This window comes from Miscanthus floridulus, chromosome 15 (genome assembly GCF_019320115.1).
Source record: "Miscanthus floridulus cultivar M001 chromosome 15, ASM1932011v1, whole genome shotgun sequence".
NCBI classification, from domain to species: Eukaryota; Viridiplantae; Streptophyta; class Magnoliopsida; order Poales; family Poaceae; genus Miscanthus; species Miscanthus floridulus.
Window position 1 is genome coordinate 20,476,924 of NC_089594.1, and position 17,811 is coordinate 20,494,734.

Consider the following 17,811-nt stretch of genomic DNA (forward strand, 5'->3'; position numbering starts at 1 on the left):
CTTCGTTCATTTTATAATCAAATCATGTATGTAATCATATTATTTTTATAATTCGGGTTTGTCTTCTTGATTATATAGGGATCTAGATGTGAGGAAAAGACAGTACTTACTGTCCTTCCAGTGGCTACATTTACGTCAAATCTATTTGGGCAAAAGTTTATATGCTGCAACATTTCCATTTCATAATTTGTATTTCACATATTCCTTCTTAGCTTGTCCTCTTTATCTCTGTTTTCACCTTGAGACGCTAGCAGCTAGCCAGGGAACCGCTAAAAAGTTATAGAGCTAAAAGTGGCCAAAAGTATTGAGATTTACTATTTTAGCTGTGAATGCTTTATTTGGGTTCGACTAAGATTTTCATCTGCGCTAGTTATATCGTAAAGCCTTTAGCGTATCCTCTACACTTAACACCTGTACAGTACCTACCATCCATGAACAGGCTGTTTTATGTACACAGGAGTTGGATTGGCCAACATTGTACCTAGGCTTTCAGAAAGTCAGTGCCTGCTCTTAATTTAAGCACCATGCATACGTTCCTTCGCCCTATTCGTTTGGGCTTGTTTGGCTCATAAGCTATAGCTGAAAGTACTGTTGGCTGATTTGGTGTGAAAGAAAAATACTGTTCGTTGACTAAAAAAGTACGACTTATAAGCCAAACAAACCCAAACGAACAGGGCGCTTGTCCTCTGGAATTGAACTGAAACCTCTGTGTAACTATGCTGTGTTGTGTCCAACTGCAATTACATTTTGCATGATGGTCGGCTCCTCTCCATCGACACACCACACATTAACAACTGGTTCTGAATTGAGAATCAATTGTTTTGTCATCCATATACATACATTAACAAATAATGTCAATGAAAGAAAATCTTGTTTCAGGCTGCAGCTCAAACACTACTCACGGCACAGTACGTCACCTTGCCATAAGCAGCAGCAACTGGGAGGGAAGAGGGTGAGTTCCAAAGCATACTGAAGCTGTCACGTATAAAGTCTAACAGTGTTTGGCAAATGGAAGCCATCTTACATTTTTGAGGCCACGTTTGGATTGTAGGATTTCTAAAGAAAAAGTACCGGAGCAGAGCGAGTCTCGCTACAGAGAACTTCAGAAGAGGAGGGTACGGTGCTGTGCGGAGCTCTGAGATGGAGATGAATACAAAGACTGGGCTTAGAGCAGTCTTCTTCTTCTTCTTCTTCTTTTTTTTTTTTTTTTTTTTTTTTTTGCGAATAGGCTTAGAGCAGTTCTTATGAAGCTATTGTTTGCCCTATTACCTTAATCCTTGTTTCTTGTATATGTCCATCTTTCCTGAACATCATAATATTAGCCGAAGAGGCTTATAGTGCATTGCTGGACTGTAGAGGTTTACTCAATAGAGGCACGGGACACATCTTGCATGTAAATAGCTAGCAGATGGTCCACTTTGCGTGTTGGAATATTTCGGTTGGTGCGTGCCAAGCTGGACGGCGGACAGTCTTTTTTGTTTCACAGCCGCATGCATGCACTTTTCATAAAATTCGAACCATGTGGTGGGCTGTTGCATTGGACCAAAAGTCCTGCTTGTCCAAGAACAGTAAGGGTTTACCATTAAACTTCAGCACTGGGATTAAGGTTGTGTGATTTTGCTTCTCATTATTAGCGCAAGTTCAACGTCTGGAAGTCCGATCCTGACCAAAGGCCAAAGGGCCCTGTCCGGATGGATTAAAAGAGTGGAGTTAGTGCTAGTGTTAGCTAAAATTAGCCATTATCTGGCCAAGAGAGATTAATCTCCTTGTAATAACCTCTTTGTAGATTATAGACCAATAAATAAGACCCATTCACCGCTAGCCGAGAACATGAGATCTAAACTATATATATTCATCTCACTAGTTTCAGTAGTGAGGTCCCTCTGCCATCGTCCTCTTCACATGCTCACGCAAATATATACTGTGCCATGCATGTGCCGGCTCGCAGCATGCGCGTAATAAATTGTCTAGTAGTAGTGTGTCGAGGCATCCCACATGCCCACTAATCTTGGATTCTATGCAAATTGTAGTTTTTATTGGTTATAATAATAGGTCTAATGGCCGGACAGTCAAGCACTCCAATTGCCATCGAGATTGATGCATACCTTGAAGAACCTCGCAATTAAAATTACTGTCAAAGGACTCGGGACTAGCAAGCACCAGCAATTCTCTACATTTTTATCAAAAAAGGAAAGCATCAATGAGAGAAGCGTGCAGTTCAGTTTTTTCTGGCACGTTCGGATCAGCCGCTGCAGCTGTGGCTGCATCCAAACAATACTACCAACAGTGCTTTCTAGTTTAAAATCTGCAGCAGCAGACAGCCGCACTTTAGTATAAGCGAACAGATCGAGCCATTGATCGGCGCTGTGAGCCAAGTGCGTTCCACGTGCAACGGTACTTGCCGACCCACTCAGCTACTCTGTTTGGAGCTCGGGAGACTGCTAGCTGGTGGGCACAATTGCTCTCGACTGATGTTCTTTAGTGTTCGAGCCTTGGAACTGAATTCAAATATCAATTTGTATTTGTATGCAACCTCTGTCGAACCGTGGAACCTTGCTGTAAAAACTAAATTGCTTCCGTTGTACTTTTTGTGCTTATGCTTCCAACCTTATTGTAAACTTTGTATTCAACGTACTACGCGATATATTTGAAATGTTTTGGTTTGAAAAGATTGGCAATAAAGACTTATTATGGATCTGGTCTTGGAAGTGGAAATGTGGAAGTTTTAGGTCTTCCCATGGGGTTGCCTAACAAACTACTAGGTTTGACTTGGGTTAAGCGAGTACTAATATAATGTCGAGTGATGGACAGATGATTAATTATGATTAAATTGGATGGTTCCACCATAGATAGTTACTAAATAGCGTTTGTAGCGGATGAATTAGCAGTAGCAGCCCCTTACGGCTACTGCTTCGATGTAGCGGCTTGGATATAGCAGGTTGGAATTTAGCGTCCGCTATTTGACGCAGCAAGCCGCTATAGCGGCCAATATTTGACGTAGTAGTCCGCTATAGCGGTCCAAGTCTAGAACATAACTAGTTCAGTATATTACTGTGTTTGTACCTGTCTCCGTATGTTTTCCTTACAAAGTATCATAGGTCAGTCGTATAAAAAAGCATGTATGTTGCAACAGGAGAAAACAAAGTCCACATACATTGCTAGGAAAAATTAGAGATTGTTCACCAAGCTGAGAATGCTCTCAGTAATAACTGTTCCTTGGCTTATGCTGAAATTTGGCTTATGCTGAAATGTTGTGAGAGGAAAAAACTATTTTATGACTGAAAAGTAGCTCAAACGAACAGGGCGTATATGTGCGCCTGTTTGGTTTAGACCCTAGAAGACCTGCATAACCCATGCAGCAATTCCTGACATCCAAATTTATTACATGCCGGCGATATTGTTGCCTGGGCCAAACTGGTTTTTCTCATGCCACCAACGAAATAAGGGCATGTTTGGTTCGCCTAGTAGCTACTAAATTTAGTAGCTTTTAGTCACTTTAGTAACTTTTTAACCAAACGCTATGACTAAAAGTTACTAAAAGGGCTTTAGTCCTCTCTAATAACTCTGGAGTTACTAAAAGTAACTAAACCGTTTAGTAGCTACTAAAGTTTAGTAGCTCGAACCAAACACCCCCTAAGCCTATATATATATATATATATAGACCAAGCCATCCAGTGTAAGCGACAACAGCCGTCAGCTGTCCAAATCCCCTGCCGGTGGCTTTGCGAGCGAGCCTTCTCCATAGGTATGCCTTTTTACATCTTGATCAGTTTATCATGCACTGTTCATTTTGAGTGTCTAATTTGGGGCATAAAAATTAGAATAGTGAAAGCCTTTTGTTTGTGTCCGTCCTGCTTCGAATGCAGATTGAATGGTTGAATTTTATTGATGGTACTCACAGCCATAACACTGTTGGTATTTTCAATTTTGCACTAGCTGGTGTGCATCTCAGGTACAAATTTTGTAGATCCAACGCTGCGGAGCCCCAGATCTGAGGTTGTTCGCCGATTCAGGTACGGCCATCTGCCTGGATGTTGCATCGGCACCAGTTTCGTTTGCCCTTTTCCTCCATCAATAATTTTGCTCGCTGACATGGTATTGCCTGTGTCTGGGTTTTGTAGTTCAGCTTCTCTTTTGAACCAGAAGACGGAGAGTAATGGAGGTAGGAGCGGCAACAGGCGTGGGCAAGTCGCTTCTGAACTGCCTGCTAGGCCAGGCCAAGTCCGCCATAGCCGAAGATGCTGCATCCAAGCAGGCTGTGCAGCGTGATATGGTTTTCCTTACGGACGAGATGCCAGAGATGCAGACTTTCCTGAGGAACATAGCTGAACACAAAAGGGACAGGATGCTACCCAGGAGCAGGGTGGAGCAACATGTCCGTGATCTTGCGTATGACGTTGAGGACTGCCTCGACGACTACGCTGTTCACCTGAAGAACCCGTCTGGGTGGCGCTTCGCTCAAACGCTGCTTGAGAGGCAACGGATTGCCCAGGAGATGAAGGGGCTGAGAGCAAGGGTGGAGGACATGAGCCAGAGGAACAGGCGCTACCGCTTTGCCGCTCTCCACCCCAACTCTCAGCCTGCAGCTTTCTCTGCTGAGAGACCCTCCAGTACTGTTGGCCCTGACGGGCAACTGGATCTTGCTGCTGCCATATTTGGCATCGATGATGCAAGGCGTGCAGCAAGGTACATGAATCAAAGAGTGGATCTCCTGCAGCTAATCAATAGCGAGGAAAAGGACCTTAAGGTGACTGCAGTATGGGGAACAATGGGTGATATCGGCCAAACGTCAATCATCAGGGCGGCTTATGACAACCCATCAGTCCAAATCAAATTCCCGTGCCGAGCATGGGTGAGGGTGATGCATCCTTTCAATCCAAAAGACTTCATCCAGAGTCTAGTGAATCAGTTTCATGCAGCAGCCCAAGGGGTTGAAGGTCTGTTTGCAAAAGACATCACGGAACAAGATTTAGCTAAGGAATTTCGAAGACATGTGAGTGATCAGAGGTGTCTAATTGTGCTTAATGACCTTTCCACCATTGAAGAGTGGGACCAGATTAAAAATTGCTTCCGAAACGTACACCACAAGAAGGGAAGTAGAATCATTGTGTCAACAACGCAAGTTGAAGTTGCAAGCTTATGTGCAGGACAAGAACGCCGGGTCTCAGAGCTAAAGCAACTGTCTGCTGATCATTCCCTTTACGCATTCTATGACGACAAGGTAATCATCATCACTGTTCAATTACGCCTAGTATATTTTCAGAAATTTCTCATTCACTTTTGTAGGCTAGTTGAAGTGCCTGCGATGTACCATGCATGCCACTAGAAACACATGAACTAATAATGCAACTAACAACTACTCCCACCAATTCTTTCTTTCATTTGCGTTTGGGAATGCATGCACTGGCATTGCCGTCGTTATATTATACTCTTGCGAGGATTAAGGTCGAACTCAGCCCCGAAACCTAGCCGCCCCTGGCGGGGCCCTCCACGCCGCCGCCGCCGGTCGTCGCCCTGGCGCCGGCGCCCGCACCCGCCTCCCCCTCCCCTCCATCCACGCCGCCCTCTACATCTTCCGCCCCCAAGCCTCCTCTCCCTCATGCGGGTCGTGACGAGCAGAACCAGGCGGCCCCATCCCCGTCGCCGCCGGCGACGCCGGCCGTCGCGGAGCCGGCCCCCTCTGCAGCCGCCACCCCCTCCTCACCCCTCCCTCACACCGGATCTGGCGGGGCGGCCTCCGTCGCTGACGCCACCAGCTCGGCCACTCCCGATGCGCAACCGCGACGAAGCTGACCGGTGCCGGGGCGGGCGGTCCATGCACTAGCGGTTGCGTGACCGCCGGTGGTCGTCGCCCGCATGCTCCCATTGTGCACCCGCGTCGCCGTCGCCCGCGATGGAGAAGACCGGGTCCGGTGCAAGCTCCGCGGGTGTGCCGGAGCCGGCCGTCGCGGCCTCGCCGTGCCCAGATCCGGCGGCCGAGCCCTCCTCCCCGCCGCAGGAAGCCTCCTCCCAGGCCGTGTTAGGAGGCTACGTCGGCGCTGCCGCCATGGCAGTCTCTTCCGCCGCCGCCCCTCCGCCTCATCAGCCGCCGGCGTCGGCCGCGGACGCGCCAGGGTACGTGGGGGCCAGATCTGGCCCCTCCACGCCGCTAACGGTGCCGGGAGGCGGTGCCACAGGCCCCTCTACCGGTGGCTACCGGCTAACGGGGAAGGCTGCCACCACCGCGTCCTCCGGTGCCCCGCTACCCCAAATAGCACCAGGGCAAGCTGCGGCTGCGGTAGGTCTGTGCGTGGGGTCCGGGTGCTGCTCTTTCATGGCGCCGCCTACGCCAGATGACCTGGCGCCAGGGTCCGGGACTGAGTCTGGGACCGGGGAAGTGGAGTCTCCTCTGGGGTCGCCACGCCATCAGTCGCAGACCGCCGCACCAACGCCGGCCACCCCAAGCTCCTCCCTATCGGCGGTTGCTGCTCCTTTCTGGCCAGTCTCGGGAGACCGTCCAAAACACCACCGGTGGGCAGATGACGACGGCGAGGAGTCCGACGACGGCTGCCCCTCAAGCTACCTCGACGCTGTGCGTCGCTCGGCGAAGGCGGTCACGATGCTTGCTAACGCCAAGACTCGCCCTGACTCGGGTTCGAGCCATGCTGGAGCGGAACCCGGTCGATAGGGACACGACCGTTGGTACAGAAATCGCAGTCGACCGCGTCCACAGCTAGTGAACGGCTTGCCTATGCGGCCAGTGGAGGGCCGCGTCCCTGCCCGCCAGCGTCTCAGTCGCCATGGACAGGTACTGGCTCACATGCGGCTCGGTCCACGCTGCGGCTCCCGCCAGCGCATCTCCGCTCCGGACGCCGATGGCTGGCATGAGGTCCTGTTGCAGGGGTCGTCATGCGGCGCCGATGGGGCGCGCCCCGCCCACACTGCATCGGTGAACCAGCGGCCCCCTATCCGCTATCCGGTGGACCTACTCGGGAAGTGCTTCAACTATCTCTCCACCGCGCACAGGGTGGCAACCTGTAAGCTGCCTCCACGCTACCTCCGATGCAAGGGGTTCTGACACCTCGCGCGGGACTGTAAGAGGAGGCGGCGAACGGTGCCTCCTTCCAGCTCTGGTACATCTGGTGCCACAAAAAGCCGGCCACGACGACCTGACCGAGAGTGTGCCTCGGGCACCTGGCCGCGTACTCAAGGTGACACGCCGAGCTCGGCTGGAGCTATGCTGGGTGCGTCTGTAGCCGTGCCAAGTGTGGCTACGCACGGCGGCAGTGGGCGCCAACGTCGGAGACGTCAGCGACGACTAAAGGGGGACGCCGCCGCTGCGGCAACGAGTGTCGCCACCGACAGTCACTAGCGATCGGCAGGGGCTACCCAGATGGCACCGGCCTTCACCTCGGTCGCTGCTGGAGCTCAGGCAGGGCACGGTGAGCTGACTAATGAGACAGGCATCGTTGAGCCCAACCTGTTAACGCTGACGTTCTACCTGGACGCCACGCATGATCGCGACATCACAGAGGACCCGATGTTTGAGGAGTTCGCAGCCTCGCTTGTTGACAGTCGGATCGTTGCGTGGCCTTCCCTTGAGCGCCTGTTGTCACCTTCGGCGCCCCAACTACAGGATGAGGCCCTGGCGGTGGTGGCCCCCTAGCTGGAGGATGAGGACACCAGCCCCACACCCTATTCAGTGGACAGGGGATTCGCCGAAGACACTCACGGAGCACAGCTACCCGCCAGGCTTCGGACCAGTCGACCCCACGGTGGATGCTGGCCCTCTCAGTTCACTGTCGGTGGATACCCACCAGACTCTGGACAACGACGACTCCGCCAGACGCTGCCTCGACAGCTTCATCAACATAGTGACATGTAAGAGGGCCTCTCCGCTGATTCGTGAGCCTCCCAAGCAGCCTCCTGCCAAGCCGGTGCTGCCGTGGCGGAGCAGGCGGTTGGCGGCTTAGAGCCTCTCCCGAGTATCTGCTTCCAAGCGAGGCGAGGTGATGATCATGCAGCCTTTGGGCTACACCAAGGGTTCATCAGCGCCATCTGCGTCAAAGTTGGAGACCTTTGACAAGCTCTTCGACGGTAACCTGACTGCGTCCAACGCCGAAGCGCTAGACGTGCTCTTCTCGGCCACTGGAAAGGGCTCATCCAGGCAGCCACGAAGACGCAAGACCACCTCCTAGGTCGCACCACTACGTTGGTATTGGTTGTTTCCTTTTATATAATATCGAATAAAGAGGTCTGTTGCTAGGATGATCTAGCTACGGCTGTGTTAGGTCGATCTTCTTCGGCGCTCGATAGAAACACGTTGTATGTTTGTTTAAACTCTTCTACTTAGTATAATGATACGTAAATCTTTTGCGTATTCGAGAAAAAAATCCAATACATCTTGAAGGACCGAGAAAGACGACCAGGGGGTGAATGTAGCCTAATCCAATTCTGTTCTGATTTCAACCCCTTTCCAAATCAAACCCGAACACACTCAAAACCCCATATTTTCAACACGAGTGCGCGGAGGCCACTAGTGACCGGATACACTCAAGATGTCACTAGGAACACACCGGGAAAGACAGAAAGTGAAACGGGCGAAAGACGCAAAGAAACGGGCGAAAATGCGCTCTGGGCCTCTGGCGGAACACCATGCAGAAAAACCGGCCAGGCAGGTTTTGGCACTGTTCAAACCGGCCTAGTCGATTTATTGTTTATGAGGCCGGTTTATTATTCACGAGCCAGTTTACTGTTTAAACTAGCCTGGCCGGTTTTGGTTACTATTCAAACCGGACTGTCTGGTTCTATTGTCGTCCCAGCAGCCCGAAAACTTCCCTCCAAAATACAAATTCGATCCAAACAAACTCCGGTTGATTCAAACTTTGCAGAGGGATAATCTAGTGTGTCTAGAAGCTATCCACCAAAGATCATCACCCAGAAAACTCAGAATCAATCTAGATCTAAAAATCACCAAAGTAAAGAGGGTTTTCTCAAATTTTCATCAAGCGGTGGATCTTCATGCTCGTGAGGAATCTGCCCAAACTCCTAGGTAGGGATGTTTTTTTAGAATTACAAAGTACAACACAGATACTAACAACATGCATGCATACTCATCCCTATGAACACACGTACGCAAACCCTATCCCTATGAGCACCTCCGATTGACTGAGCCAGTAGATCTCAAAATTCATGAAGTCACCACTGGCGCCTCACTGTCGACGGGGACATCGCCTACCACTGAAAGTATAGCGCTGTTAAATTCTGGAATAAATCTAGAAAAATATGAGCACCCGTGCCAAGTCGAGGACTTAAACCCGGGTGGGTAGGTTCCATCACAAGAAACCTAACCAACTAATCTATGATCAGTTCGCCTCCTTGACAGGGATGTTCCTCAAAGGTCATGCTCGGACCTCTGAGGAACACCCCCCTAGGACCTTGGTAGGGATGTTCCTCAGAGGTCCTAGCACGTATCCATCCCACCAGAACTCCCTCAAAAACTCAGAATCAAGATTTCCAACAAAATCTCAAGAGAGGGGAGTACGGAAGAAGAAAAACCAAATCGGAGCCAACACAAGATCTTGACAAGAGAATTTTTAGAGAACAAGATTTCTTTATTGCCAAGATCAACAAGGTCTAGTCTTGCACACAGATAGTGGTTTCAATCACTCATCCGTGGGATCTCACTCAGTACAGCCTAAGATAGGAAATGGAAACTACATAGAGACTAAACCAAAAGCACGGGAAGAGATGGGCTGGTTTGGGCAGCCTCCCCTCTTATTTACAGATCTATTACTAAATCCCAAACTTGCCCAGACACATTTTGCCCGATCATCCAGCATGTTCAATCTTTTACTGTGCTAGCTAGACCGTCTAGCATGTGTTGTTTTCTGCACACTTTCACCATTTGATGTTGTTTTTTCGCCATTCTTTAAGGTAATTGCCACAATTAAGAAATCAGTAGCTTTGGTGCAGTATCAACATTCCATGGTCTCTTGGCACATGCAGCTAAAAAAAATATCAGCCAACATGCTGGTTTTCACTACTAAAAAAAAGATTTATAGCAATGCTCGTTGTTTTTTAGGGACGGCTCAAGAGTCGCCCTAATAAATGGTGCCCAGACGAGTCGTCCCTACAAGGGGCTGCTGATGTTATCAGCCGTCCCTATGAATGGCTTGATTTGTAGGGGCGGCTCTATATCCAGCCATCCCTATAAATCGGATTTTTAGGGACGGCTCAATATTGAGCCACCCCTACAAATAGACGCCGAATAGTAAAAGTTAATCACTAAAATTTGAATTTTTCAAACGATCTCGGATGGAGAAATGACTAAAATAAAAGTTATAGATCTCAAAAAGTTATGAAACTTTATTGTTTACAATTTTTTCATTTGAAATCATATACTACTTCAAAATATTGTTTTAAATTCAATTTAGAAACTGTCGAAGAACACTGATTTATCTTTTTAATCTCTAGCTAAAACTTATAACTAGTCTTTCTCCCTTATACTAACTTCAAATTTGATGATTTTTTTCCTAAAATTTTCTAAAATCATGCTTTAACAATTTATTGTGTTCTTATAGTTATTATTTTGTCTATCTTTTCATGTGACCGTGTTTTATCTATTTGAATTTTGAATTTTAAAAAATGATAATTTCAAACGTCATTTTGAAACATTAAATGATTTTAGTTAAAAAAATCATAAACATAAAAGTCGTAGAACTCATCAAAATCTACAACTTTTATTTTGATCATTTCTTCATCCGACAAAGTGGTATTAACATTATTCACAAAATTTACATATCTCTCTTATAGTTCCATAAACTATAAGAGAGATATGTATAATTTGTGAACAATATTACTACCACTATATCGGATGATCAAATGACCAAAATAAAAGTTGTAGATATCGGAAAGTTATAGAACTTTGTAGTTGACAACTTTTTTATTTGAATTCATCTTATCAACGTTAATTATGTTTGAATTTCTCAAATTTGAAATTTGGATTTTTCAAACGACCATGGATGGAGAAACAACCAAAATAAAAGTTGTAGGTCTCGAAAAATTATGAAACTTTGTGGTCGACAACTTTTTGATTTGAAGTCATCTTATCATGGAAAACTATGTTTGAATTTCTAAAAAATTGAAATTTAAAATTTTTAAACGACCTCGGATGCACAAACAGCAAAAAAGGAAGTTGTAGATCTCGAAAAGTTATGAAACTTTGTAATTGACAAATTTTTCATTTGAAATCATCTTGTTATGGAAAACTACGTTTGAATTTCTCAATTTTAAAATTCAAATTTTGCAAACGACCTCGGATGGAGAAACTATCAAATGAAAGTTGTAGATCTCGAAAAGTTATAAAACTTTAGTCGACAACTTTTTTATTTGAATTCGTTTAGGGCCTCAAATAATAAATTTAATCTCGGTTTAGGATAATATGTGGGGAATAAAAATCCAATATAGCCACAAGTGAGTGTGAGGTGCAGAGGTAGAGGAAGGTACGCGCGAGGGGGAGGTTGCGGGTTTGAACCCCCGTAGCCACGACTTACGACTTGTAGGAGCAGATTTGTGAAATTTTTCATATTTTTTTGTCCGGATTTGTGAATTTTTCCTTTTTTTTTGCTTGGATTTATGAATTTTTTGAAACAGATTTATAGGGGCGGCTCAACATCTAGCCACCCCTACAAATAGCGAGTTGTAGAGGCGGCTCGGCCATTTGTAGCCACCCTTTGGTACGCCCCTACAAACCACCAGGAGCCGCCCCTACAAAGCATATGTGCAGTAATGTTTTGCACACTTAGTCAAATTATAAATTGAACTTGACCATTGCATTCCTCTTGTCAAGATGATTTAAATAAATGCACATATAGAACACCCGATTGGAGTCTGGAAGAGAGAATCACAGTTTTGAGAAGTTCCACACCCGTAGAGCATTTTTCAATAAAAGATAGAGTTCTTAAAATTAAAGTATTAATGTAGATATGTTATCATATTTTCCTTCATAGTGCATTGATTTATATGAAGTGACACCTTACATAATTTATTTTCTCATATAATTTAAAATAATTTAGCATGGTCATTGGTACATGATTCGTTAAAGGAACATTTTATGTAATTTTCTAACTAATATATATTTATTGCTCATGCATGCATGTACACTTGGTCTTCCGCTATTTATTATCATAGTTTATTTATATAATTTAAAATATTTTTTAGTGTCATTGGTAAGTACTGATTCATTAAAAGAACATTTTCCCTAATTGTCAAAGTATAGAAATATATATTTATTGCTTGCTCATGCATGTATACTTGGTCTGCAAGGTCGACGCAGAATATATTTTCCCTCATAGCGCATTGATTTATACTATGAAGTAACACCTTACATAATTTGTTTTCTCATATAATTTAAAATAAATTAGCAGGGTCATTTTTACATGATTCATTAAAAGAACATTTTCTGTAATTTTCTAACTAATATATATTTATTGCTCATGCATGCATGTACACTTGGTCTTACGTAATTTATTATCATAGTTTATTTATATAATTTTAAATACTTTTTTTAGTGTCATTGGTAAGTACTGATTCATTAAAAGAACATTTTTCCCTAATTGTCAAACTATAGAAATACATATTTATTGCTTGCTCATGCATGTATACTTGGTCTGCAAGGTGGACGCAGAATATATGTCTACTTTGCTGTAGTCATTTATATATTATAATAGTGGAAAACTTAGAAAAATACACAACTTACATTTTGGTACTTTATATTTTAAAATGATAGCATATATTAGTAATATAGAAGTAGATTTGAGTTGATATTTTAGTTTAGTTTTAATAATGACAAAGATAGGAAATTTTTATGAAAACCTAAGTGTTTAGATGGGTTTTTATGTATTATAATAACAAAGGTGGGTCATTTAATTACATACAAATATAGGAGCTTACTTTGGATTATCATATATTTCATAATAGAAGAGATGGGTAATTTATATATAAATTTATGGTTTTACTTATTTTTTTAATAATAGTAAAGGTGGATAATTTTTAGAAAATCAAATAAATGTAATGTCTATTATTGTTAGAGGCTACCATAGCCCGCTGTTTCTATTTTTTTGTGGGATTTTTTTTAGCGTGTCTCGTGTCTGAGGGCCTCCTATATTATTAATAGATATCAACATTATGCATGTACTCAAAATCTTCCCTATTAATGGCGTGATGCATCTCTGGATAAATTTACCTTTAATTTTTTAATTGGTTATAGAAAAATAAAGAGTTTGCTGTTTACCAAGTTTGTCCAAGATAATCATGGAATTAGATATAGTACTCTCGTGTAACCGCTTACATGATACGTGGCTGAAGACTTCTTTAATTTCTATTTGCCTTTTTACAGAGTGCTCAAGACATAACATATTCGGCAGAGTCAGTGTCCAGCTCAGCGCTGCCTACATCTGAGATTGACGAGGACCAATACGATGCTGCCGCTATAAATATGATGGTTGTGGAGGAATCTCAGTTCACTGGGCGAACGAGAGAAAAACACGATATTGCCAGACGAATTTTAGAAGATTCTCATGATCATCTTAGGGTGATCGTAGTGTGGGGAATGGGTGGTATTGGAAAAACCACTCTAGTTACAGATGTTTGGCAAGATAAAGCGGTTATTGAGAAGTTTACAAAGCGTGCCTTTGTGACCGTCTTGCGCCCTTTCAAGCTTCAGGGGCTCCTTAGTAGCATAGCTATCCAGCTAGATGCAGATTCATCTGGAAAGAAGAGGGCGATGGATTTTACCGTTGACAAAGAAAATGATTATGCATCGATGTCTGTTGACCAGTTGACTAAAGCATTGGAAAGGCTTTCAAAGGATAGAGAGTGTTTGATTGTTGTTGATGACATATTCGAAACCACAGAATGGGATAAAATGGTAGAAGCATTCCCTAAAATTGGACGAGCTACATGGACCATAGTGATCACCACAAGGCAAGAGGACATCGCTGAGCACTGTTGCAAAGAACTACGGTACATGTACACGTACAAGCTCAACACTATAGGAGCTACGGAAGCCCACAATCTCTTCATAAAAACGGTACTGAAAAAAATTCAAATACAGTTTATTTCATTTGAGATAATGCTTCGTATATATAAGCACAACTCCTTCGCAAAAAAAATAATATAAGCACAACTCTACTGAAACTGGCTTCGGAAAAATATGCTTTTAGAGTATTTTATGAAGAAAAAATAAAATGGGGAAAGACATACCTGTACATTCTCGTAGGAGCTGTGATTTTATATGTCAATAGAAAAGGTCATTCCAAAAGGTTGAAACCGTCTGATTTTATATGTCAAGTGATAAGTATCAGCCAAGGGAGATTTTTTTCTGTTCCTAATGATTTGCACCTCCCATTATAAAAAATAAAAAATAAAACCTAGTCATACTAACAAACAAGTTGTCTTTCTTCATAATTTCACTTTGATGTATTGAACATTATGTATTACACCAATTTCAGGTATTCAAGCAGACTGTAGATTTGAACAAGCAATATCCTGAGTTGGTTGAACCAGCAAAACTGATCCTTAAGAAGTGTGATGGAGTTCCTCTTGCAATTGTCACCATAGGTAGTTTCTTGGCAGAGCAAGAAACAAAAAATGTTGAGGAGTGGAGAAAACTGAATGAACACATAACTGCTAGATTGGAGATGAATCCAAAGATTGGGCTTATAAGAGCAGTTCTTATGGAAATTTATGATGGTTTACCCTATTACCTTGAACCTTGTTTCTTGTACATGTCCATCTTTCCAGAAGACTGCAATATTACCCGAAGACGTCTGGTGCGCCGCTGGGCTATAGAGGGTTACTCAACAGAGGCACGGGGCAAATCTTCGATGGAAATAGCAGATGGCTACTTTGAGGAACTGATTGCAAGAAGCATGATACTACCGACTCATGAATCAATTGTCAGTAGACAAAAGGCTGACTCTTGCAAGCTACAAGATCTCATCCGGGACATGGGCATTTCAGTGTCGATGGAAGAAAATTTTGCTCTCAGATTGGAAGAAGGTTGCAACTCGAGCACTCACTGCACAGCACGTCACCTTGCCATAAGCAGCAACTGGGAGGGAGACAAGGGTGAGTTCGAGAGCATTGTGGAGCTGTCCCGTATAAGGTCTTTAACAGTGTTCGGTAAGTGGAAGCCATTTTATATTTCTGACAAGATGAGGTTTCTCCGAGTGTTGGATTTGGAAGACACAGAAGGTCTAGGTAACCATTGCCTTGAGAATGTTGGGAAGCTTCTACATCTCAGATACCTTTCTCTAAGAGGGTGCCGTGGTATTTTTTGTTTGCCTGATTCAGTGGGTAAACTAAGTCAACTTGAGGTCCTGGACATCAAAGGGACGAAAATACAAGTATTGCCCAAAACCATTGTCAGGCTTAGGAAGCTACGTCATCTCCATGCAGGTGGTGGTTTTAATCTTCGTGGGGAGCTAAGTTTTTCTGAGAAGTGTATGGCACTTTTGGAGGTACAGTGTAACGCATGTTTGGGACAGTTCCGTGAAATCCATGGCAGGAGTAGGCGTGATTGGTGCACTATAGCTTGCTGCGCAGCATTATCTCCTATTATGATGGGCATGGGATTTCCAGATGATGATAGTGTTACGGTGCCAAGAGGGATGAGGAACGTGAAATCGCTACACACACTACGTTATGTGAATCTTGCATGGGGAAATGCTATTGTGGAAGACATAAAATGTCTCACGGGACTTCGCAAGCTAGGATTGGTTGGCCTCAGCAAGGAAAATAGTTGGAACTTATGTGTAGCAATTTCTAAGCTCAGCCTCCTTGAATCATTGTCCCTTTGCTCAGAGCTAGATTTATCTGACTGTCTGAATGCCATCAAACCACCTCCAGAAAACCTCCGGAGCCTGAAGCTACGTTGCAAGATGACCAAATTGCCTGAATGGATCGGGAGGCTCCAGAATCTGGTGAAGCTCACGCTAGATGGAACCGGTCTCTCGACGGATGATGCAACCATGCAACACATTGGGATGCTACAAAACCTGTCGATTCTGCGTTTGATGGAGTATCATGACATAACTATTAGACAAGTCCACTTCAAGAGCGGCTTTTTCATGAGCGTTGATGTTCTCGACCTTTATTACGGCTGGGCCTCGGAAATCGAGTTAGTCCACTTCGATGTGGCAACAATGCCTAGACTTGAGGTGTTGCGTCTTGGCCTTGGAAAGGATGTTACCTTTTCTGGGCTACACTGTCGCCACAGAATCAAAGAAGTACAGCTACGTTTTTCGTCGACCTTTCCAGAATATTCCAAGGAAAAGTTTTGTCAGGAAATGAGGGATCGGCTGGAAGAGAATTGGCATGGGCCCGTGTTGAAGGTGGAATGAAGCTCAGCTTCCTTGGAGCAGCTTCACTAATTTGAATCATATATAAAAGGGGTTAAGTCCAATTTACACCCTCCAACTTGCAGCAAAGTTCGGATTTCAACCTCGAACTTCAAAACCGGACAACTTTGGTCCTCCAACTCTCGAAAAAGTTCAACTTTCGACCTTCTGGGCGGTTTTGTGGATGAACAGTAACTTTTGATATTTTCGGGAGCGCCGAAATTTTATATTATTTTTTCGAGCATCTTAACGTCCTTAAATGAAAAAACTCAAAACTACAAAGTTGTAGATCTCATCGAGGTCTACAATTTACATATAAAAATTATCTTCATTCGACATCGTATTGAAGGGTTTTCTATTTTTTGAAATTTGAGTCTCATCACACGATAAAATATAGTGCTGAAATTTTATATTATTTTTTCGAGCATCTTACTGTCCTCAAATGAAAAAACTCAAAACTACAAAGTTGTAGATCTTATCGAGGTCTACAATTTACGTATAAAAATTATCTTCATTTGACATCGTATTGAAGGGTTTTCTATTTTTTGAAATTTGAGTCTCATCACGCGACAAAATTGTTTCACGCGTGATGAGACTCAAATTTCAAAAAATAGAAAATCTTTAAATACGGTGTCGGATAAAGATAATTTTTATATGTAAATTGTAGACCTCGATGAGATCTACAACTTTGTAGTTTTGAGTTTTTTCATTTGATGAAAGTAAGATGCTCGAAAAAATAATATAAAATTTCAGCACCATATTTTATCGCGTGATGAGACTCAAATTTCAAAAAATAGAAAACCCTTCAATACGATGTCGGATGAAGATAATTTTTATATATAAATTGTAGACCTCAATGAGATCTACAACTTTGTAGTTTTGAGTTTTTTCATTTGAGGACTTTAAGATGCTCAAAAAAATAATATAAAATTTCGGCGCTCTCGAAAATATCAAAAGTTACTGTTCACCCACAAAACCGCCTAGAAGGTTGAAAGTTGAACTTTTTCGAGAGTTGGAGGGCCAAAGTTGTCCGGTTTTGAAGTTTGAGGTTGAAATTCGAACTTTGCTGCAAGTTGGAGGGTGTAAATTGGACTTAACCCTATATAAAAGGGTGTGGTGCGCCAGTGCAGACTGAGTGGCGATAATTGCCATGCCATTGCAGAATTAATCGCCCTCTCTATTATCTTCCCTCACCCATTTTTATTGTAATAATAAGTTCAAAGCTTACGCTCTGATATGCCAGTGCAGTGCTAAATTTTAAAAGGCCCATGGATCAATTGTAGCGATTGTGTTTTAGCTGGAATGAGACACTGCTCAACAAATTTTCTGTCACTCTATATATAACGCTACTGCAGCAAGATTAGCTTTCTATTTTTCACCTTGCTCAGTATCGAGGGTCAACCCCACCCCAAGATTAGCCTTTTAAAAT

At 43.7% G+C, this 17,811-nt stretch overlaps 1 protein-coding gene across 1 annotated transcript; it reads left to right on the forward strand.

The window, feature by feature from the left end:
- Positions 1-4,156: 4,156 nt before the first annotated feature.
- On the forward strand, positions 4,157-16,828 carry LOC136507160 (disease resistance protein Pik-2-like). The gene is made up of 3 exons (XM_066501967.1): positions 4,157-5,221; positions 13,379-14,071; positions 14,493-16,828. The coding sequence occupies exons 1-3, from the start codon at positions 4,157-4,159 to the stop codon at positions 16,383-16,385; spliced, it is 3,651 nt and encodes a 1,216-aa protein (XP_066358064.1). The 3' UTR covers positions 16,386-16,828.
- The last annotated feature ends 983 nt before the right edge of the window (positions 16,829-17,811 follow it).